Genomic DNA, 23,115 nt, shown 5'->3' on the forward strand with positions numbered 1-23,115 from the left:
ATATATATATATATATATATATATATATATATATATATACACACACACTCTTTTACTTTTTTTGTGAAGTCATTACTTCAAATTAAATTAATAACATGAAAATATAAATATTACAGGAAAAACATTAGAAATGTTGCCTTGGAAACCAACCAAAATAATAATAATTAAGCTCAAGTATTAAAACGACTAACACTAAAATAAATGAATCAATGCACAACTTAAACCACAAGTTTCAAGTAAAATGACTGAAACTGAAATAAAAAAAATGAAATATTGAATACAACAGAAATAAAAATGTAAAAATAAAACAAAAAATATATATAAATGCAAGGGGAAAAACTTAAACGAACATTAGAAATGTTGCCTTGGCAACTAACCAAAATTAAATAAATTTAATTTGAATAAAAAGACAAACTAAAATAAACAACAACAAATACAAAAACCAAAATAAGTAGAAACGTATAAAAGAAAAATCGAAAAGAACGTAAAAATCTGAAAAGTTAGCAACTAACTGAAATAAAGTGGAAATAACTAACGAAACTATCAAAATAAAATATTAAAAGGTAATTAGAAATATTAAAAATATGACAAGCACATTACTAAAACTAAAAACTGAAATTATAAAAATAAAAGTGAATTCCAAACCTTAGGAAGCGCTATAAATAAGAGCATCTAACAGGTTCAAACTGAAGTATATGAGGCTCTAGCAGGTGGTTTGTGACTCACATGAGCGGCAGCGTCCTCATTGCTCAGCATGTTGGGGTCAGAGGTCATGACGGGGGGTCCAGGTTGTTTGGGGACGCTGGGAGACTGAGGGGCCGCTTTGCTCTGGTTCACCAACTCCTGCGTGGTGTCCGTGATGCATTTATAACAGGAGAGTCTGGACGAAAACAAGGTTTAAACCAGCAAATCCCACACGAGCACCTCAGGATCCTGTAAAAGAAGTCTAAGTGTGAACTGACCGCTCCTGGAAGGCCTGCTGACCGCTGGCGTCCTCCTCCGGCTCTCCGTTCCTGTAGAAGTGCAGTCCCAGTTTCTGAGGGTCTTTTTTATCAGCGGCTGTGAGACAAAGCTCCACCACTCCCTCATAGAAACGCACTGGACACGATTAGATGAGACGAGATTCAACATGATTGTCATTAACTGTACAGAGTACAAGTGCAAAGCCAATGAAATGTAGCTAGCATCTAACCAGAAGTGCAAATAAAGCATGCAAATAAATATACATATGTTTATACAGTAAGCTTTATGACACATAGTGCAAGTTATGAGGTAGAAGGACAGAGACCAGCTCAATGCAGATGACTAGAAATACATTGATGTATGGTTTGTTATGATCGGACAATATTTGTCTGAGATACAACTATTAGAAAATCTGGAATCTGAGGGAGCAAAAAAATCTAAATATTGAGAAAATCTCCTTTAAAGTTGTTCAAATGAAGTTCTTAGCAATGCATATTACTAATCAAAAATGAAGTTTTGATATATTTATGGTAGAAAATTTACTAAATATCTTCATGAAACATGATCTTAATATCCTAATGATTTTTGTCATAAAAGAGAAATGTATAATTTTGATCCATATAATGTATTGTTGTCTATTGCTGCAGATATACCTGTTACTCATGACTGCTTCTGTGCTGCAGGGTCACAGATGTAAAACTAACACTAGCTTCTCTATTGTTTTTGTATTCTACCTATTCGTTTTCTTTTTATTTATTATACAATTAACAAAAAGCAAAAAAGCTTGTTCTGTTCTTTTTTCAATTTTATCTTTTCTTTTTATTATATCATTTAAAATAAAATAAAAAAACTTACTAGTATACTGCATTAAGCTAAGAGACTTGTTATAGCTCATTTGCTCTTTTGTTGAGTTTGATTGCTTCTATTGTCCTCATTTGTAAGTCCCTTTGGATAAAAGCATCTGCTAAATGACTAAATGTGTTTATATTTGGCCAATGACCATAATAGTGCAAATGGCATCAGGAGGAAGAAATGTGCAAAATATATAAGTGATGGTTGTATAAGAATAAAAGCCGGTGAATGGTTCAGTTGTTCCGCGTTTAAAGCTCTGTCTGCGCTCACCTTGCCGGTACTGCGAGCAGACGAGGGGCAGGTCTGTATGATGGCTGATCTGCTGATAGAGACGCACGGACTCCTTCAGCGTTCGCTCCTTCTCCAGCTTGTTCTGGATCTGTCTGGAGCCCTGCAGCAGCTCATTGGCCTGTCAGGAGGGAAAGAGATCTGATCCTCAACCGCTTCCGGTTTATAAAACACGGACTCATATAGATGAGCTATAACTCATATACTCATGGGGTGGTGATGGCGCAGTGGATAAGACACATGCCTTTGGTGTGAGAGACCCGGGTTCGAATCCACTGTGAGACACCAATGTGTCCCTGAGCAAGACACTTAACCCCTAGTTGCTCCAGAGGCGTGCGACCTCTGACATACATAGCAATTGTAAGTCGCTTTGGATAAAAGCGTCAGCTACATGAATAAATGTAAATGTATATACTCGATTCTGAAGGTGTCAGGAAATAAAGACATATTAAAATAAGTTAGAATGAATGGAATAGTTAAGGAATCCAAAAAAAGTTTCTTTTATTTTTCAAATAAATGTAATAATCAGTAGTAAAATAAAAAAATAAGTTTAAAAAGCTACAAAAAATAGCTACGTTAAATATACAAAAAACGCTAAAAAAATTAAATAAATAAAAATACCCAAAGTTAAAAACTAAATTAATACATAAAAAATAACTAAAATAAAATACACCAAATAAAGACAATAAAAAAATAGCTACACTAAAATAAATAAATATAAAAACTAAGTATTAAAAAAATAAAAACAATAAATAATAGCTACATTAAATAAATACAAACACTTTAGTAAAAAACAAAACAATAAAAATAACTGAATAACTAAAAACTAAAATAACTAAATTAAAAACCAAACAAAATTAATGAAAAATAAAAGTAAATAACTGAGCTAAATAATAATAATCATAATAAAAACAGGACCAGTATTTTTTCTAATAAAAATAAGTGTCACTAAATAAATGTAAATTTAAAAATAAAAAGCTAAAACAAATAAATTAAATAAATGAAACAGAACTAAATATACTGAAATATAAAAACTAAAAAAACTAAACTGAGATAAATAAATAAAAATACAAACTAAAATTGTAATAAATTAAAAACTAAAATGAACTAAAAACTAAACTAAAATAAAAAATCAGCCAAATAAAGACAATAAATACATGAACAAATGCAAAAACAATTAAAAATAATAAGTAAAAAGCTAAAACTGAAACCAGTATATAAATGAATAGAAAGAGCAAGTGAATGAAATAAGTGAAAGTGGTTTTGCAGCTGCTGGGAGTGTTGTGTGGAGCACAGGTACCTTGGAGCAGATGCTGTCGTCGCTGCTGTACAGCAGAGGGCAGAGGTCTCTCAGGTGAGTGCTGACGGTGTCTACAGACGCGCTGTCTTTGATATACACGTTAATGAGGGCCGTGATGAGAGCGCCGCTCAGCTCCCGTCCAGAAACAACCACATCCTTAAAACTCACCGCCTTAATGTGATCCTGAAACTCCTGACAGAGAACCAAGATTACAGCAATCTCTGGGCATCAACAATCTGACTGAATAGACTGTTCATTAGGGGTGTAACGATATCAGAATCCCACGATAAGAAGTCACATATTTATTGAGATATTTAAAAAATTTTTACTGAATTTTATACATTTTAAAGTTCAATTATTCTATTTAATGCACTTTGAGTTCAAAATGAAGAGCTGCAGCCCGTGTTCTTAACTAAGAAAACTTAAGTCAGAAAAAAAGTTTACTTTAAAGGAGACTCAACCCTCTTTTTATTTGTGATCTACTGTCTGAGTCTAAATTACATCCACACTGCTGTTTTAGGAAGACAAACAAATTAGAATAGAATAATAATTAAAATAATGACAGTAATAGCCATATAAAACAATTGCCCTGTAAAATAAATAAATAAATATATATATATATATATATATATATATATATATATATATATATATATATATATATATATATATATATATATATATATATATATATATATATATTATTTCTGCTTTACACTGCAGCAGGGAAATTCCAAAACGTCTTTCCTAATTTCTACACTTAGAGAGATATTGTGAGTTTGGACTGCATTTAAACCGCTCGCTGTCAGTAATTCATGCTGTACTTTAAGCTTTTATTTTGAAGGAACTCCAGCTTCAGAGAAAACAAAAACCCGTCTCACTACAAATCTAGTGAAACGCTGTAATCATCTGCAGCTGAAATAAAGCAGAACTTTGTTCCCAAACGTGTGCTAAACTCCCAGCAGTGACTGCATTCATTCATTCTGAGACGCAGAAAACACCGGATCAGCAGCTGATCGTCTGAACCAAGTGCAGCTTCGCTTTAAAACACTCAGACACACTTGAAGAAGAGACTATATTGTGCTTTCGCTTCGAGTTCGTTTGACAGATAATGACCCAAAACACCACTTTAAACACCTTTTAGAATGAGAAGTTTAAATATTTTAAAAACTACACCCTTTGCTTGAAAGACTTGTCGTTTCATATCGTCATGTGACCACGATAATATCCAGACAGTTTTGCTATCGCGCTATCGTGATACAGATAATATCGTTACATCCCTACTGTTCATATTTGAGAAAGCACGACGGGTAACAGAGCGATGGGTCGTACTTTGGGCATCTCTGAGATGATGAGGCTAAACTGATGGTCACACAGGAGTTTCCAGAGCGCCAGCGTCTGATAGGAGCGATGAACCAACTGCTGCATGGCCTGAAGAGACGCTTTCTCGTACACTTGAGCCTCCGCTGAGGAACAAACAGGAGAAGATGAAGACATGAACGCTCACAGATACACAGACTCACAAACACAGAGAAACTCACTGTGGTACTTCCTCTGGAGCTCCTGCTGCACTTGCTGAGAGCCGGATCCATCGGGCCGCATGAATCCCAGAAGCCTTTGCTGTAGGTTTGCTGGCGAGCTGAAGCTGAGCAGATCAAGGGAGTTATAGTAAAGTATAGTTATGTTACCTATTTTCTTTTGAAGTAATAAAACAATTGTTCATAAAATTAAGGAACCAAAAAAGAAAAATGGAATGAAGATCAATAATAAAGTATTTCAATATTTTTAGTTTTTAAATAAATAATAAATTTCACTAAATATAAAAAATGAATAACTAAACTAATTAAAAAAATTATAATTTTATAGAATACAAATATTTTATTTTACATTTTTTATTAAAAAATAAATAACTAAATACTAAGTTAAGTTAATAACTACATAACTGAAAATTAGTAAATGAAACAAATCAAATGCTACATAAATGTATAAATCGTAAAAATATAAAGTAAATTAATAAACATTTTTTTAATTAAATTCTAAATAAATTAATAAATAAGTTAAAAATAAAATAAGCTAAATAATAAAATAAATACAAAATACAAACTAAAGAAATAACAATGTTTGATTTATTTAAATGGATAATAGATCTGCTGTTGAGCTGAAACTGAAGAAAACCCAGCGTGTATTACTACAAGATGACCAGGAGAGGATCTAAAGGGCACCTACTTGCCCACACCCAGAGAAGCTGGACTGAACTGGGAGTTTTTGTCCAGGAATTCCCTCAAACCCTGAAGCTCCATCAGGATGACCTCCAGATCAGAGGAACTGGCCGTACTCTCCAACTAAAACCGAAGAACATCATCAGGGAAATACACAGAACCGTGCTGGAAGTGATTTCAGGCATGCTGCGAATAAACCAAATCTTTGACTGCCAGAAGTCTCTCTCTGATTGGCTAAAAAGTAAAGCAATAAGTGAAAAATAAACATCAACTAAAAAAGGTAAATATAAATAAAAATAAAAAAATTAGATATGAAAAATAGTCAAATTAAATAAAAATCAACTAAAAGGAAAAATCTTTCTGACAGCTTTTATGACTGGCTAAAAAAAAACATCAAATAAAGCTAAATAAAATATAAGCTTGACAAAAAAACAAAACAAAAAAACAATTATAATAAGGCACAAAAACCCTGGAACACAAGCAGAGCAAAAATGTAAAATTGCTGCAAAAATCTGTTATTACTCAAAAAATAAATAAATATAAAAACTAATAATAATAATAATAATAATAATAATAATAATAATGCTTACAACATTTTTGTTAAAGAAAACAAATTAGAGATGCACAGTATTTATCGGACAGATCAATTATCGACCGATATGGGTGAAAATGACGTCATTTTTATTGCTCCGATAAATAAAGGAAATCCGATAAAGTACGCTTGCTGGTAAATCAATCAATCAGTCTGATTTATCTGAGATTCATCTTCTTTCCGAGTGCAAGTGATTGCAGCTTTAAACTGCAGTGACTCTCAGCCTGTGTCCCGCTCATTACGTCATCATTTGTGGACATGTCTTCGCCGGTCTGGAAGTTATTCTCAGTGGCAGAGGAGGACAATGCCATTGCTATTTCAACGCATGTTCAGCAAGGATTCCGAGGAAAAAAGGCAAAAAAAAAAAAAAGAAATCTTATCTCTCACTTGAAAGGTTGTCATCGCAGCGAAGCTGTATTAAGACTTTAAGCAGCCTCCACTGTTGGAACGGCAGCGGTATTCTAACGTCATACTGCGTGTTCGCGACTTCATCTGCTACTTCGTGGCGTTCTACTGTGACCGTCTGCTACGGGAGAACAGCTGCTTTGCTGCAGTCGTTACAACGTGACATCTTATGTAGTTAAATGTTGGGTTTTATGTTGTATACCATTTAATTCTTATGTTCTCGGCTATGGTGGTGTAACCGCTTACTTCTGGTCAACGTAACTGTTCCATTCGTAGCGGTTGCTTAAAGTCTATATAACTTCCTCATCCTCGTGCACTAAAAAGGTTGAATAGATGCATTTCTTTATGCATGAAATACTTGAATATAAATTTGTAGGGCTGTGTATTGGCAAGAATCTGGCGATACGATACGCATCACGATACAGGGGTTGCGATAGGATATATTGCGATACTGTAAGCAAGGCGATATATTGGGATATTTCTTATTTTAGGAATAGGATATATATTTTTTAGGAAAGCTGTCATTAAGAACACCACCATATGCAAACCTTAGCAAAAAATAAATAAATAAAAATAGTTTAACCAGAACACACTGCAGAACACACTGGGATCTGTATTTGCAATAATCAGTCCCTGTAACATTCAACATTATTGAAGCACTTGTTGTGCCGTACGAGTAAAGGGGGAAATATTCAAGTAAATAAAATGTATTTTATAAAAAGATAAATTTATAGACTCTACTTTAAAGTTTAAGTTGACAATTGTGACATGCAATGTCATAACATTTGATCTGAACAAAAAATGACATCTGCTTAATATCAATGAAAAATACTAAACTTCCTAAAGAAAACTAAACAATTGTAAAACAATCAAATAAATACAGATGTTAAACATTCTCACAACGTTTCAACTTGGATTTCACAGGTTTTTCAGTTTGTATGTATGTTCCGCGTGGAATCGCCGAGACCGCGACGAAGCACCGCCCCACCTGCACAAAACACCCCCGACACGAGAGAAAGCTGCAGCCGCACGCGACTCTACCGCCCGCCGCACCCCGCGCAAAGACTCTTCAACACGGGACGCGGCAAGCGGCAGAACCGAGGTTACGCTCGCGCCCCGATACCGGGGGCGGACATTACCACAAAAGCCCAAATGGTGCCACACTTCAGCTTTGTACATCGAAACGAGAACTGGAACAATTCTATCATCCTCCATTACTGGCAGCGAACTATATTAACGCTAACATTAGTGGAGTGCCCTGATGCTAGTATTTCCTGTCACGGTTTAAGTTCAGAGATGAAGACTAGCGGTCGGGATATGAACTCAAAACAAAACAACTGCCATTAATCTTGTATGATTTTTATTTTTTTAATATCGATATTCCGTTTTGGAGAATCGATACAGTATCGCCAAACAAAATATCACGTTACTCACGTGTATCGATATTCTCTTACACCCCTATAAATTAGTTGTTAATGAGTTGTTAATTGCAGATAAGCCATAGTTCTGTCATAATTCTGTTAAACCATATCTGTTACTAAGTATTGTGGAGCCTTACACAAAAAATAAGAACATTTGAAGAGTCAGGACTGATGTTTGCTATTACAGTCAGACCAGAGCTACTAAAATATCAGTTTCATCAGTGCATCTTAGATTTTGTATTCTCCTGGGTGCACAAACTGCACATTATATGAAAATTATAATATATTGGTTATCGGTATCGGCCATGAGAAGGACTTAATTATTGGTTATCGGTAAATTTTTCTTATCGTGCATCCCTAAAAAAAACAAAACAAAAAAAAAAACATTACTAAAAACAAACAAATAGTCTAAATAATGCATTACTGTAAAATGCTCCAAGATCTATAATTGCTCACAAAAAAAAAATATATATATTTTTATTTCTTTAAATGCTTCAAAATCTGTGCTTACTAAAAATAAACAAAATAAAATAAAGGCATTATTGTAAAAAATAATAATAATAATAAACAATAAACTAAATAAATAGATGAAAACAAAAAGCAGCATTTTGTCAAAATGCCCCAAAATCGGTCATTACTCACAATAAACAAAAAAATAAATAACGCACAAATCATTTTCATAAAAATCTGGCATTACTCACAAAAGTCACAGTCTGACTCCCATTGGTTATAGTGGTCTCCATCGAAAGACTCCCATCCCAGATGCTCCTGTTTCAAAGCATCAACATTAAAAAATAAGTGCCAAGAATCAGTCAAATAAACCTTCATCCAACTGTTACAAGCAGGGCTGCAAAACAATTAATCCATAAAAAAAAAAAAAGTTTGTTTACATAATACATATTGTGCTTACTGTGTATATTTATTATGTATATATAAATACAAACACACAAACACATTTTTATTTGTTCTAAATGTACCTTAAATTAATACTTTTCAAATGTGTTTAATACTTTAATCAACATGTGCATGGACAAATACGGATGCTTTATGCAAATGTATGTTTATTATTAGTGAAACCATACTCAACATGGAGCATGAAGACTAGACATGTTTCAAAGGTCATAGATGTTTTTCAAAGAACTTGCTCATGTTTATTAGACGCATGAAAAAAATAAATACCAGGATCCCATTACTTCTCTTTCTTTGCACGGAGCGATACTGACACAAACCGGTTTATATTATTTGCACAACAGGGCAGCTCTTCTTCTGAACATGCAAAAATGTACATTTATCATTTATTATTAGATTTGTTTGCCTCTCTGTGCCCACATACTGTATTTTTGATGCAGCTAAATCAGTTTTCATTGATATATTTTACTGTTTCTGTTGTCAGACAACGGGATTAATATGAAAGTGACTGAAACGCGACCCATTAAGACTAGGATACATAACCAGCTCTCACTTCCAAGATGTTAATCTGCACAAAAATCTTGATTTATAATCGAGCCGTCATCTGATGAAATCAAATACACATAAGATAAAGACAACAGCTGTGCTGTGATTTCAGCTATACTTGCATGTAACATTAGAGAAGCAACATAATATCTGTTTAACAAGCACTGCTCCTCTCCGCCGCTCGCTGAACAGAGCAGACGCACAACCTCACGCTCGTCTCAAACTAAATAAGGTTTGTCCAATTATGTGTTGTTAAAGCAATAATCTGCTTCGCGTTGCCTAACAACGCCCCTTAGCTGTTATAAATTCACTGTAAACCACGGCTTCACGGGGCTTATTGCTTTTATAAAACGGTTATTCCATATATGCAGCAAGGTTTCACAAAATAAAACAGAGCAAATAAAATGCAATGATATTAATAAAACATTATTCTTCTGCCAAACAATGTCGTTCTTCAGAAACGGTTGCAACAAAGTGGTTGCCGAGCAACACACAGATGTAAACAAAGGTGCGTGTTACTTTGTAATTTATAACAGCTTCAAACGTGGCTCAACCAATCAGAATCAAGGACCGGAACTATCCGTTTTATAAATTGTTGCTAGGCGCTTTTTTTAAAAAGTCTCTGAAGCTGCACACTGATATGCATTAATTTTGACAGCCCTAGTTTTTATATATACATAATACAGTACACGCCCATCTGTGTCCCTGCAGCACAAAAGCAGTCATCAGTAACACAGGTATACTACTGTACTACTCAAGATGGCGCCGAGTATGGCTGCTGTGGTGTGGAACGCTCCCGTACTTTTGTTGTTTTTGTTTGTTTGTTCTGTGTTTAGTCATTCTCCTACTGTCAGTTTTACCAGAGACGAACTACTGGACATAAGGCAACACACACCGGACAATTTTTTTCCGGTTTTTGATTATTCAGACGCTTTGTTGGATGTTTTGGTCGGAGGGGCAGCGGTCCTAGTCAAACGCGCGCTCAGACGGAAAAGAGGGAAGCGCGCCGGCGCGCTGGTTAAACTCCGCGAACGCGGCTTCCGAACTGCGCTCCCAAGCATTCATCTAGCGAATCTCCGATCCCTTCCTAACAAAATGGATGAACTACTTCTCCTCACCCACACAAATAAGGACTTTTCAAACTCTGCTGCATTGTGCTTCACTGAAACCTGGCTGAGTGAAAACATCCCGGATAACATGCTTCATTTGCCGGGATATCAGCTGTTCAGATCAGACCGCATCACGGAGCTAACGGGGAAAACGAGAGGTGGTGGACTATGTTTCTACATAAATGAAGGTTGGTGTTCAGATGTAACAACTCTGAAGAAGATGTGTTCTCCTAATTTGGAGGCCTTCTTCATAAACTGTAAACCGTTCTAGTCGCCCCGAGAGTTTTCCTCCTTCATTCTCGTGAATGTGTACGTGCCTCCGGACGCGTGCGTGAGCACCGCGATGCAACAGCTGGCCGAACAAATATCTGAAACAGAGCAAAGGTACCCGGACTCTTTTTTAATCATTCTTGGAGATTTTAATAAAGCAAATCTCTCCCGCGAACTGCCAAAATACAGACAGCACGTTACATGTCCCACCAGAGACAGTAATATATTGGATCATTGTTACACAATAATTAAAGATGCATATCACTCTGTCCCACGGGCAGCTCTGGGGCTCTCTGATCACTGTTTGGTTCATCTCATACCGACCTATAGGCAAAAACTCAGATCTTCTAAGCCTGTATTAAGAACTGTTAAGAGATGGACTAATGAAGCAGAGCAAGATTTAAAAGCTTGTTTTGACCTCACTGATTGGACTGTTTTTGAAGCCGCTGCCACCGATCTGGATGAACTCGCAGAGACTGTAACATCATATATCAGTTTCTGTGAGGATATATGCATCCCCACCAGAACATTCTTATCATTCAATAATGATAAACCGTGGTTTACTGGGAAACTCAAACAGCTTCGTCAGGCCAAAGAGGACGCTTACAGAAGTGGGGATAAAATCTTGTATAACCAGGCCAGGAACAGACTAACAAAGGAGATCAGAGTGGCTAAAAAGAACTACTCTGAGAAGTTGAAAAAAGAACTTTCAGCCAACGATCCGGCGTCGGTATGGACTGGTCTGAGGAACATCACCATGTACAAGACACCACCCCCACAGTCTGTGGAGAATCAACAACTGGCTGACGATCTCAATGTGTTTTACTGCAGATTTGAAAAGGCCAGACTGACACCCAGCACCCGCTCTGATCTGCACTTCACACATTCACCTTCCCCCCCTGCAGCCCCCCTTACTCCCTCCCCCACCATTCTACCTGCGTTTAAAGTCTGTGTAGAGGATGTGAACCGGGTCTTCAGAAAACAGAAATCTAGGAAAGCTTCAGGACCAGACGGTATTTCACCTGCCTGTCTAAAAGTCTGTGCTGACCAATTGGCCCCCATCTTTACACAAATCTTCAACAGATCTCTGGAGCTGTTTGAAGTTCCCTGCTGCTTCAAACGCTCCACCATCATTCCCGTCCCCAAAAAGCCCAAAATCACTGGACTTAATGACTACAGACCTGTCGCACTCACGTCTGTGGTCATGAAGTCACTTGAGAGACTGGTCCTGGCCTACCTGAAGGACATCACTAGACCCTTGCTGGATCCTCTTCAGTTTGCCTATAGAGCAAACAGGTCTGTGGATGACGCTGTCAATATGGGACTGCATTACATCCTGCAACACCTCGACAAACCTGGGAATTATGCAAGGATCTTATTTGTGGACTTCAGCTCGGCCTTCAATACCATCATACCTGACCTTCTCTCAGACAAACTGAGACAGCTCTCTGTGCCCTCCTCCATCTGTCAGTGGATCACCAGCTTCCTGACAGACAGGCAGCAGCTAGTGAGGCTGGGCAAACTCACATCCAGGACTCTCACCATCAGCACTGGCGCCCCTCAGGGTTGCGTTCTCTCCCCACTGCTCTTCTCTCTCTACACGAATGACTGCACATCAAAGGACCCCTCTGTCAAGCTCCTGAAGTTTGCGGACAACACTACAGTCATAGGCCTCATCAAGGACGGTGACGAGTCTGCTTACAGACAGGAAGTTGAGCAGCTGGCTGTCTGGTGCAGTCTTAACAACCTGGAGCTGAACACGCTCAAAACTGTGGAGATGATAGTGGACTTCAGGAGAAACCCCCCTGCTCTCCCCCCACTCACCATCATGAACAGCACTGTGACTTCAGTAGAGTCATTCAGATTCCTGGGCACCACCATCTCCCAGGACCTGAAGTGGGACAATCACATTGACTCTATTGCGAAAAAGGCCCAGCAGAGGCTGTATTTCCTCCGCCAGCTAAGGAAGTTCAACCTGCCTCAGGAGCTGCTGAAACAGTTCTACTCTGCAATCATCGAGTCTGTCCTATGTTCTTCTATAACTGTTTGGTTTGGTTCAGCTACCAAAACAGACATCAGAAGACTACAACGGACAGTTAGGACTGCTGAGAGAATTATCGGTGCCCCTCTGCCCAGCCTCCAAGAACTTTACACCTCCAGAGTGAGGAAAAGGGCTAAGAAAGTCACTCTGGACCCCTCACACCCAGCTCACTCTCTCTTTGTACTGTTGCCCTCTGGCCGGCGCTACAGATCACTGAGCACCAGAACAGCCAGACACAAGAACAGTTTTTCCCCCCAGGCCGTATCCCACCTGAACAACACATAACACACCCCGGTACTGTACATCTGTAAATAACTCATCAAACCTTCATCTGTACATAGGACACATGCACATTCACAGTTCTGTCTATGGTCATGTCTCTTTTCTGTATATTTTTATTTTTATTACTATTGTTATTCTTAATTATTGTATATTCTCTTCATTAGTGTTCTTTATCACCTTAATTATATGTTGTCTGCACTATGTTTGTACTTTCTGTACTGGAAGCTCCTAACACCAAGACAAATTCCTTGTGTGTGCAAACACACTTGGCAATAAAGCTCTTTCTGATTCTGATTCTATATCTGCAGAAATAGCCAACAATACATTGTATGGATCAAAATTATACATTTCTCTTTTATGACAAAAATCATTAGGATATTAAGATCATGTTCCATGAAGATATTTAGTAAATTTCCTACTGTAAATATATCAAAACTTCATTTCTGATTAGTAATATGCATTGCTAAGGATTTCATTTGAACAACTTTAAAGGAGATTTTCTCAATATTTAGATTTTTTTGCTCCCTCAGATTCCAGATTTTCTAATAGTTGTATCTCAGACAAATATTGTCCAATCATAACAAACCATACATCAATGGAGAGATTATTTATTCAGCTTCAGATGATGTATACATCTCAATTGCGCAAAAATTGATCCTTAAGACTGGTTTTGTGCTCCAGGGTCACACATAGTTTGTAAGCCTTAACTTTTATTTTGAATCGATTAATCACGATGAACTGTTTTGCAGCCCTAGTTACACGTGTTCATAAAACCAGAAGCGTCTGTATTTCAGCGTAACGCTGACTGACCCCAGTATACGCATGAAGTAGATACTGATGCCGTTGTGTTTTCCAGAGAAGATGACCTCGGGTCCAGACGACACAGCTGTGACGGCCGCGCCGCTCGGGATCATGGGAGTAGCTGGGAAGTAAGGTGTGGACACAGTCGGCGGGAATATACCTAATGAGTCGAGATGAGACAACCATATATTTACACACAACAGCAAAAACACATTCATGAAACCACACTTGTGCAACATTCACTTTCAATATTCAAGCATGAAATAAGACGGGACGAAGCCATCAGGATCTGATCGGATTATTATTAAAAAAATTATATCCTATATTTAGAACAACATGCAAAATAACATGAAAAAGAGAACAAAAGATGCATTTTGGGCCTGAAATACATTAGGGGTGTGAATTGTCACTGGCTTCACGATTCGATTACGATTATCACATCAATAATTCGACTCGATATCACGATGCATCACAATTATTTCAAATTTATTTTGGGCATTTTAATTAAATTACATAAGCTGGCTACTTTTTTAAATAATTAAATTAATAATAAATCAAAACAGTTGTTAAGAATTTTACCAAATAAATATAGCTTCAAATAAAGTAATAAATATATATAAATATAAAGTAATAAAGGGGAAAAAATTAACTTTTTGATAAACAAAAAGCACTTTCAGTATCTGAGAGTACTTTAATAATCTGAAAGTTTACAGACAATCATAATCATGGGTTTATCATTTTTCCTCCGCATTATTGCTGTTTGATTATTACTGATGAGATCATAGACAGTGACGGCTTTAATAGGGTTCATTCACACTAATGCACAGATCTGTTTCCACATATCAGATGAAAACATAACTGTTTACATCAATCTCATATCATAAAAGTATTCAGCGATGCAGTGCATTTAACCGCATGCAGCCGCGATCGAGCTTCAGGACAAACAAACACACAGATCTGTTAAAGTCTGTCAGTACAGGAACATCTAATACGTACTGTACTCCAAACAACAGATGAAACAATATCTAAAGTGAAACACTGCTCAGCTCACAGCTCAGAATCAATTCTGAACATGTTTTTTTTTCCTGCACTAAGCTTGTTTTTCCAAAATGTGCCCAGATCTCCGATTTAAAAATAGTGGGTGCATTTTTCCAAACTCGCTAATCCAAGCGTGACGTCAGTAGGCTATAATCGATTATGGTCTATTACTGCATTGATTCAGAATCATCCGTGTCGCGACGCATCGATTAAACACCCCGAAAATACAGACATTTAATTACTTGTTTAGAAAGATGGCAATGACTAGCTCACTCAAAAATGAACATTTGCTGAACATTTACTCACTCCTCAGGCCATCCAAGATGTAGAGGAGTTTGTTTCTTCATCAGGTTTGGAGAAATGTGTCTCATCAATGGATGCTCTGCAGTGAATGGGTGCCGTCAGAATGAGAGTCCAAACACTGCAGAGCATCCACACTGATGCAGAGACACATTTCTACAAATCTGATTTGGCTGGACTATTACTTTAAGATCGACTATACTAGTAGACACAGATTAGTGAAGCGGCCGCTGGTCTGGGGGTGTTTTATACCTGGCGCAGGTGTGGCAAGAAAACTGGGGTTTGGTAGGGGGCTGCCGACAGACACTGGGGATCCTACAATCACAGCAGACTACAGATTAGACATTAGTCCACACTGACACATGAACAACCAGCTACTAGTAAGTGATTCGACATGGTTAAAGGTTAAAACATGACCAGTGCGGCGGGTTGAGATGTTATTCACCAGGTACAGGAGAGCTGAAGAGCGGGCCGAGGTTACTGGGGGCAGAAAGGGCAGATCGGAAACGCATCTGAGCCTCTCCACCATACCTGCAGAAAAACACCTTCTATATTAATAACAGAAAAACTGCAGACATAAGGCTGCGCAACATATCAAATACTCACAATATATTCATGATGAGTTTGTTGCCATATAAAAGAAACATCATGATTTGTGAAATGAATATTGCAGAGGTTTAAGGCACATTTTATTTAGCCATTCAGTGTATAAAAATATCTTGCACTGGATCGAAATTGCACAAATTAAAAAAAATAAATAAACAAAGACTAAAAAGTCACGGTGTGTATAAGTGACATTTTCCCATTTTTTATTACATTCACAAATCACATAAAATAGCGACATAAAAAGGTTTAAATAAAATAAACAAAAACAATTAAATAAAGGTTTTTGTAAAAATGCTTAAAAATGGTCACTATTAAAAAAAATAATTAAAAACAAAATAAATAACTAAAGAATTTCTGTAGAAATATTCCAAAACTGTAATAAATCAAAATAAAAACAAAAGAAAAAGCTTTTTTGTAAAACTTTTAAACTAAATAAATTAAAAATTACTGTAAAAGTGCTCCAAAATTTAATTACTCGCAATAAATAAACAAATACATAAATATATACACTTAATAAATAATACATTTATATTATTATATTATATTATATAAATGTATTTCAGTTCCACTCACTCCACAACAAATCTTATAATTTGTATAGTATTCAGAAGAAAACATTATGAATTATAATGGCATTCTTTATAAACAACATTTATTCTAAACGGCAAGTCTAAAGTACTTTATTTAATTTAAAGGGAAAAGGAAATGAGCATTGTGTGGGAAATGTGCTATTCAAATAAACTTGATCTCACAAACCTCTCATGTGACGTCAATCCAAATGTTTGCATGCTTGACATTAATGGCATTATATAAGTCAACACTGCTGTGGATAAAAGCATCTGCCAAATGGATCAAATGCAATAGAAATCTAAATTCCATTAGTGTTTCATTAGACTCAATCGGTCCTAATTTTCCATTTATATTTAATTGATTCAAGAAAAATCACAAAAAAAAACAAAAGTTCCTAGCAGCCTCTGGCTTTACACACAGCATTTTTCATAAACTAAATGTTATATTAATGTATGTATATTAATCATATTGCTGTTTGTTGTTGTATTGGTGCTAATAATATAGAAAAAAAAATGTAAATAAGATATTCCTTGTGTTGACAAACACTGATTGTAAATTTAATTAAATATATATATATATGATTCTTTACACATTTTGAAATGATTTGGCTACAATGACTGTTAAAAATGAAACGATGGTTTAATGCATTTCAAAGCAACCACAGATATCATCAAAAGCCTGAGAAAGAAGAGTTAAGTTAATATCTGACCTGAAGAAGGCTCGTGTGGCCCATACAGAAAGCTCTCGATCACACGCAGCTGAGGAACAGGCCAAGATGAGCGCTGTGGCACACGCCTGCCCCTCCTGGACACAACAACAGCTATATTTCAGGGCCTTATCAATTACATTTCATTTTTAACAAACTCCATTTTAATTTTGCTGGATTCCGTTTTTTTTTTTAAACCATGAAACTTACATAATTATACAAAAATGACATGTTTAGCCATAAAGTTTTCGTGCACTATATTTCAGGTGTTCTGAAGCTGTTCCGTAGTTTAATCTGAGGTACAGATGAATATTGAAGTCTTTAAACTCTTCTCTCCGATCCTCCGTTCAGCGTTCAAGCTGTGTATCTCGTTCGGTTTCTACAGTCAAACTCTCTTCAAGAGCACACAGTTACTGAGAGTTAAACTGTTCAAAGAAAAGGCTTAATACACTTACGCACAGATGTAATACACTACGCATCAATATCTCTTCCCTTGGTACTTTGAGCGTTTCTATGTGGACTCAGAGAGCTGCGCTGTGACTCCGTGTCGCTTCAAGAGCATCATTCAGCACGGGATGCTCATAAGCACTTTCTGCTGCTCTATATTGGAGTCTTACTTATTATAATACTTTTGCACAATGAAAGATTATTAACAGTCTTTCTTGTTCTGTCCTATCTATCATATGCTGCTGCCTTCATTACTGTGCTATAGATTTAAAAGAAATGCATTTTAATTTTATAGTAGCCTATATATTTATATATAAATGTATTTGCTTGTTTTTTCATGAATTATTTTACAACAATTCAAAAAGCAATGTGTATAATTTCACCAGATTTAGTCCTACACTTATTCACTTAATTCAATTTCACTAGGTTTTATAAAATTATTGTGCACCCATGGTTTTTCTAGAGTATCTTTTGCTGTATTATAAACCAAGTTTATCATAGTATTTTTGTCATAGATTATGATTATATATATTTTTTCATTGTTGTTTTCATTAAAATGACGTTATCTATATGTAGTAGATTGTGTTTAACACACAAAAGAGTAACATACAGACACACAGAAGTATAGAAATTCTACATCGATTTAAAATAAATCGTATTGGATCGGTATCGGCAGATTTTCAGGATCGGATCGGTTCGGTTCTGAAGAAATGGTATCGTTGCATCCCTACTAGCAGCAAGATTGATCAGAATTTGGGAGCAAACAGACACTTTGAGCTGAGCATGTTTTGCTGAAGTGTTTTTCTTTCATTGCTAATGTGATCTTTTACGCCACAGACTGAACTAAATGAAGCATTGCTTGAGCTAAATTGGTAGGATCTAATTGTGTTCTTAAATTAACAGCTGAATAATTTTTGGTTGATTGTAATTCATTACATACCTTTCTATCAAAGTTGTCTGACGTTATCAAGATTAATTTATTCTGACACAGGTTAACTCTGAGCTCTTCTCATATTTTATTACAGTGAATAAACTGAGATCATGTGAGAAATGTTGAAGGTGTCTGAATAATTTCTGGCTTGACTATTTCTGGACAAACCCCCACCGTCACTGTGTGGCGTCACTCACCCCGTGTAGCTTGAAGAACCTCTCGATGTCCTCGCTCTCTCCTCCGGCGCTGCTGACCAGCAGGTGGCGCAGCTGATCCACCGGCCGCAGCTTGTGGAAGATGTGACTCCCCTGAAGACCGTGAGAGAACAACAACAACATGAAGAACGTCACGAGAGGCTCCATCATACATTTACATTCAGTTATTTAGCATGCTTTTATCCAAATGAGGACAATAGAAGCAATCAAAACAACAAAAGAGCAACGATATACAAGTGCTACAACAAGTCTCTGTTAGATTAACACACTACACTAGCAAGGGTTATTTTGTTTGTTTTTTTATAAACACACACACACACACACACACACACACACACACACAGCCACTCAGAGGTTTGGGATCAGTAAGATTTGTAACAGAGTCTCTTCTGCTCATCAAGGCTATATTTATTCAATCATAAATACAGAAAAAAACGAATATTGTGAAATCTTATTGCAATTTCTGATATTGGTTTCCTATTTTAATATACTGTAAACTGTAATATATTTCTGTGTATTTCCAGCATCATTACTGCAGTCTTCAGTGTCACATGATCTTCAGAAATCATAATAATATACTGATTTATTATCAATGTTGAAACTCTTCATATTGTTTTTTTTTGGAACATGATACTTTTTTCTTTGATGAATACAAAGTTAAAAAGAGCAACATTTGTTCAAAATAGAAATCTTTTCTAACAATATAAGTCTTTACTATGACTTTATATTCATTTAACATCCCTCCTGAATAAAAGTATTCATTTCTTTAAAAAAGAGAGAAAAAAAATTACTGACCCCAAACTTTTGAATAGCATTGTATGCTGTAACAATTTCTTTTTTAAACAAATGTTGTTCTTTTTAACTTTTTATTAATCAGAGAATACTAAAAAAATAATCACAGGTCCCAAAAAAAACAATGAAGCAGCACGACTGTGTTCAACATTGATAATAATCAGAAATGTTTGTTGAGCAGTAAATCAGTATATTATTATGATTTCTGAAGATCATGTGACACTGAAGACTGCAGTAATGATGCTGAAAATACAGCTGCAGATCACAGAAATACATTACATTTTAATAGATATTAAATTGCAATTATTTTACAAAATGAGACTTTTTTTCTGTATTATTGATCAAATTGATACAGCAGAAGAAACTTCTTTAAAAAAAAACATTAAAAATCTTACTGATCCCAAACTTTTGAGCAGCAGTGTGTGTGTGTGTGTATATTATATATATAGTAGTGGGAGGAGCAAACGACAGACACAGTGGGTGTGGCATCAGGCCTCAGAGAGGCTTGTATTAAACAAAATAAATCAAATAAAGTGTCCAAAAGGGGGTAAAAGTGTCCAAAATAAACAGGGGGTCTGGTGTCCTCGTCGTGCTGCGGGGTTCGTGAAGGAGGGTCCATCTTCGTCCATCTTCTGACCGTGGCACTTCCGGGGGATTCAACGGCCCGGCATCCTGGCCCATCAGCCGTCTCACGGGTGCGGTATTAGTGTTGTCACGATATTGGAATTTCTAACTTCGATACGATACCTTGAAAAATATCGATATTCGATACCATTTTCGATACCACGGAGAAAAAAACTGCCACAATATTAAGGGGGTAATTTTGTTTAATTTAAAGATAAATGTAACAAGTCGAGAACATGCGGTATATTTTACATGAACAAAAAAATGTCTTGAGGTACTGCATTTGTTGATTTATTTATTAATCTTTTATTAATCTTAGTTAAATGTTAATTGAAACTAACGTTTACTAATACATGTACTAATTAAAATCCAAAGTTCTATTTGTTGATATTCTCATTTGCTTCATAACTAAAATATTTCCAGATATAGGGCCCTATTAAATCCGTTTTATTTTTCCCCAAATTCAGTTAAAAAATTTTCTACATTCAATTTTTTCCATTTTAATTTTTCTGGACTCTTTTTTTTTTTAATGGTCAAATTAAATGCTATTAATCTAAAAGCATGTCTAATTTATTAAAATCATGAAAATTATACAATTTATCATTTAATTTATTAAAAGTGTAACAAAAATGACATGTTTAGGGCCGTATGAAATGTTTTATTTTTTTCTCACCTTATGTTTTATTGTTACCAGATTCTGTGTTTTAGCATGTCTATTATTTGAATGCATACAAACTATGTTTATTTATTCTTACAGTAGCCTTATGAACTGTGTTTTCCCCCTCAGAAATTCTGTGTTGTGTATTTAAATTTTACTGGATATCAGATGAAGGCATAAAACTATTTTAATTAATTTATATTTGAATAAATGAAAATTAAACATTTACATTTTTGGCAAATGAAGGGGATTTATTATTAAAATTAAAATATTTTGTGATTATTTCTTTAAAAAAAATTAACAGTAGTAGTAAGTAGTAGTATTATGTACATTCTACTAAATAATAGTAATATAGCCTATTTCTGGCACACGGTCTTTAATAGGCTGTTAAACCGAACTTTTATTTTGACGGGTTGCCGTGAATACTTCTAAAGTTCTGTGTGTGTATGATATGATGCTAGTTTTACTCAAATTAAATGGTAAAATGCTGGTAAAGTGCTTTCAGATCAGTTCTGGAGATATTGTTGATGTATTTATGTCCTCATTGAGACGGCAGACGCTGAAATCACCGCGAGCGCCACATTAGTAAACACAACCGCACGTGCAGCACATTCACACAGAGACGCGCAGAACATGCAGGATTCATATTTAAATACACTTTTGCAGCTTAATATTTACAGATACTAGTCCATATCGTGATTTGATTTAAGTGTAATGACCTACTTTTGATTAATTCATCCAAACTTTGACAAATTCCGTGCCATTCTGCGTTAAACTGTAAATTCCGTGTTTATGACTGGATTCCGTGGCGTTCTCTGCATCGCGGAGATCATAGATCCCTACAGATAGCGCTCCTGCTGTGTTCTTTAACAACCAGAGCAGTCATCTTTCTATTCACTTCACTTGTGCTATTTAACCAGAGCGAAGGAGACGAGTGCGGTCACGTGTGGTGCTTGTCCACGCGCCTCTGGAGAGAAGCTCGGCTAGTATCGGTGTATCCATACTTCGGGAAATTAATATTGGTACCGTTCAGATATTTCAGTATCGATATTTATCGAAATATCCATATTTTTGACAACACTATGCGGTATTCCATCCGCTCTCGACGCTCCCTTCCTGGACCCACGAGGACACCAGCGTGCATGCACGGGGGAAGAGACCGGTCTCCCGAGGAGAGGCGCGCTCGGCGTTTAAACAGCGGCGGTGATGAGGCTCTATTCACATCAGGTGCGCCTCATCACACGCCGCCAGCCCCTCCTCTCTCACACACCCACTCCCGTCGGGAGCCTGGTGAAGGGCGGTGAATACGGGACGGGGTGGTGATGATGGACAGGGGGGAGGCAGCCGACTCGTCACAATATATATATATATATATATACACATATACACACATACAGTAGTAGAAGTAGAAAACAAGCTGATAGAATAGAAAAAGAATATAGAAAGCTACAGTTAGTTTTGTTTTTTAAAGAAAAACAAGCAGTTAGAAAACGAATCGAGTGCAAGTGATAGAGGGTCAAGTGTTTTTTTTTTAATTAAAAAAAAAGAAAAGAAATAGATCAAACAGAATTAGAATAGAGAGTGGTCATACCTGAGCGGACAGGAGAACAAACTTCTGCGGCGGGACGCTGTGCTGCTGAACGACTAGAGGAGACTCAGTGACTGGAATGAGATCTTTATTGAGAGGAGAGAGGATTCTGGGAGATTTGGTCTCCTCGACTGAACACAGAGCCCACGAGTGACCGTCCACATTCACCGTCATCTGGACCACCAGACAAACAACACAGACATCAGTGTGTCGTCACGGTAAACTATTAAAAATACTCCACGGAATAGAACAATTAAACATTTCATTAAACAATTAAAACTGCGACTTTTTACTTGCGAGATATAAATTTGAAAAAAACTTTTTTTCTCTAAATTCTGAGTTTAAATCTCACAGTTCTGTTTTTAATTTCTGCCACAGAATAACAATTTTTTTTTTTCAAAATTAGCCCCCCCCTCCCTTTTTTTCTGGATTTTTCTGTTTTAATGCTTAAACTGAATTTTAGTAATCAAAAACTGTGTCTAAATAAAAAAAAAATTAAAAAAAAATCACGAAACTTACAAAATATAGCAATTTATTAAAATTTGAACAAAAATTTAATTTTTAGTGCACTATGAAATGTTTTTTCCCGCCAATTCAGTTTTATTTTATTTATCAAAAATTCAATTTTAATGGTTTAATTCA

General features: G+C 36.1%; 1 protein-coding gene across 2 annotated transcripts in view; it reads right to left on the minus strand.

Moving 5' to 3' along the window:
- Positions 1 to 23,115, minus strand: part of LOC306865360 (nuclear pore complex protein Nup155-like) — a 39,589-nt gene that overhangs the window by 10,071 nt on the left and 6,403 nt on the right. The window contains exons 12-25 of one of the 2 annotated variants that reach the window (XM_079409918.1): positions 22,477 to 22,647; positions 18,794 to 18,904; positions 17,222 to 17,316; positions 15,782 to 15,867; positions 15,589 to 15,651; positions 14,008 to 14,158; positions 8,742 to 8,808; positions 5,630 to 5,745; positions 4,945 to 5,048; positions 4,736 to 4,869; positions 3,404 to 3,595; positions 2,086 to 2,224; positions 963 to 1,098; positions 727 to 880 (exon numbers count right to left, since the gene is read on the minus strand). In XM_079409918.1, the coding sequence (XP_079266044.1) occupies positions 727 to 880; positions 963 to 1,098; positions 2,086 to 2,224; positions 3,404 to 3,595; positions 4,736 to 4,869; positions 4,945 to 5,048; positions 5,630 to 5,745; positions 8,742 to 8,808; positions 14,008 to 14,158; positions 15,589 to 15,651; positions 15,782 to 15,867; positions 17,222 to 17,316; positions 18,794 to 18,904; positions 22,477 to 22,647 (1,719 nt within the window). The remainder of the gene's footprint in view (positions 1 to 726; positions 881 to 962; positions 1,099 to 2,085; positions 2,225 to 3,403; positions 3,596 to 4,735; positions 4,870 to 4,944; positions 5,049 to 5,629; positions 5,746 to 8,741; positions 8,809 to 14,007; positions 14,159 to 15,588; positions 15,652 to 15,781; positions 15,868 to 17,221; positions 17,317 to 18,793; positions 18,905 to 22,476; positions 22,648 to 23,115) is intronic. The other variant, XM_079409919.1, reaches the window with a different exon arrangement.

The sequence above is a fragment of the Barbus barbus genome, assembly GCF_936440315.1.
Source record: "Barbus barbus genome assembly, chromosome: 47".
Taxonomy (NCBI): domain Eukaryota; kingdom Metazoa; phylum Chordata; class Actinopteri; order Cypriniformes; family Cyprinidae; genus Barbus; species Barbus barbus.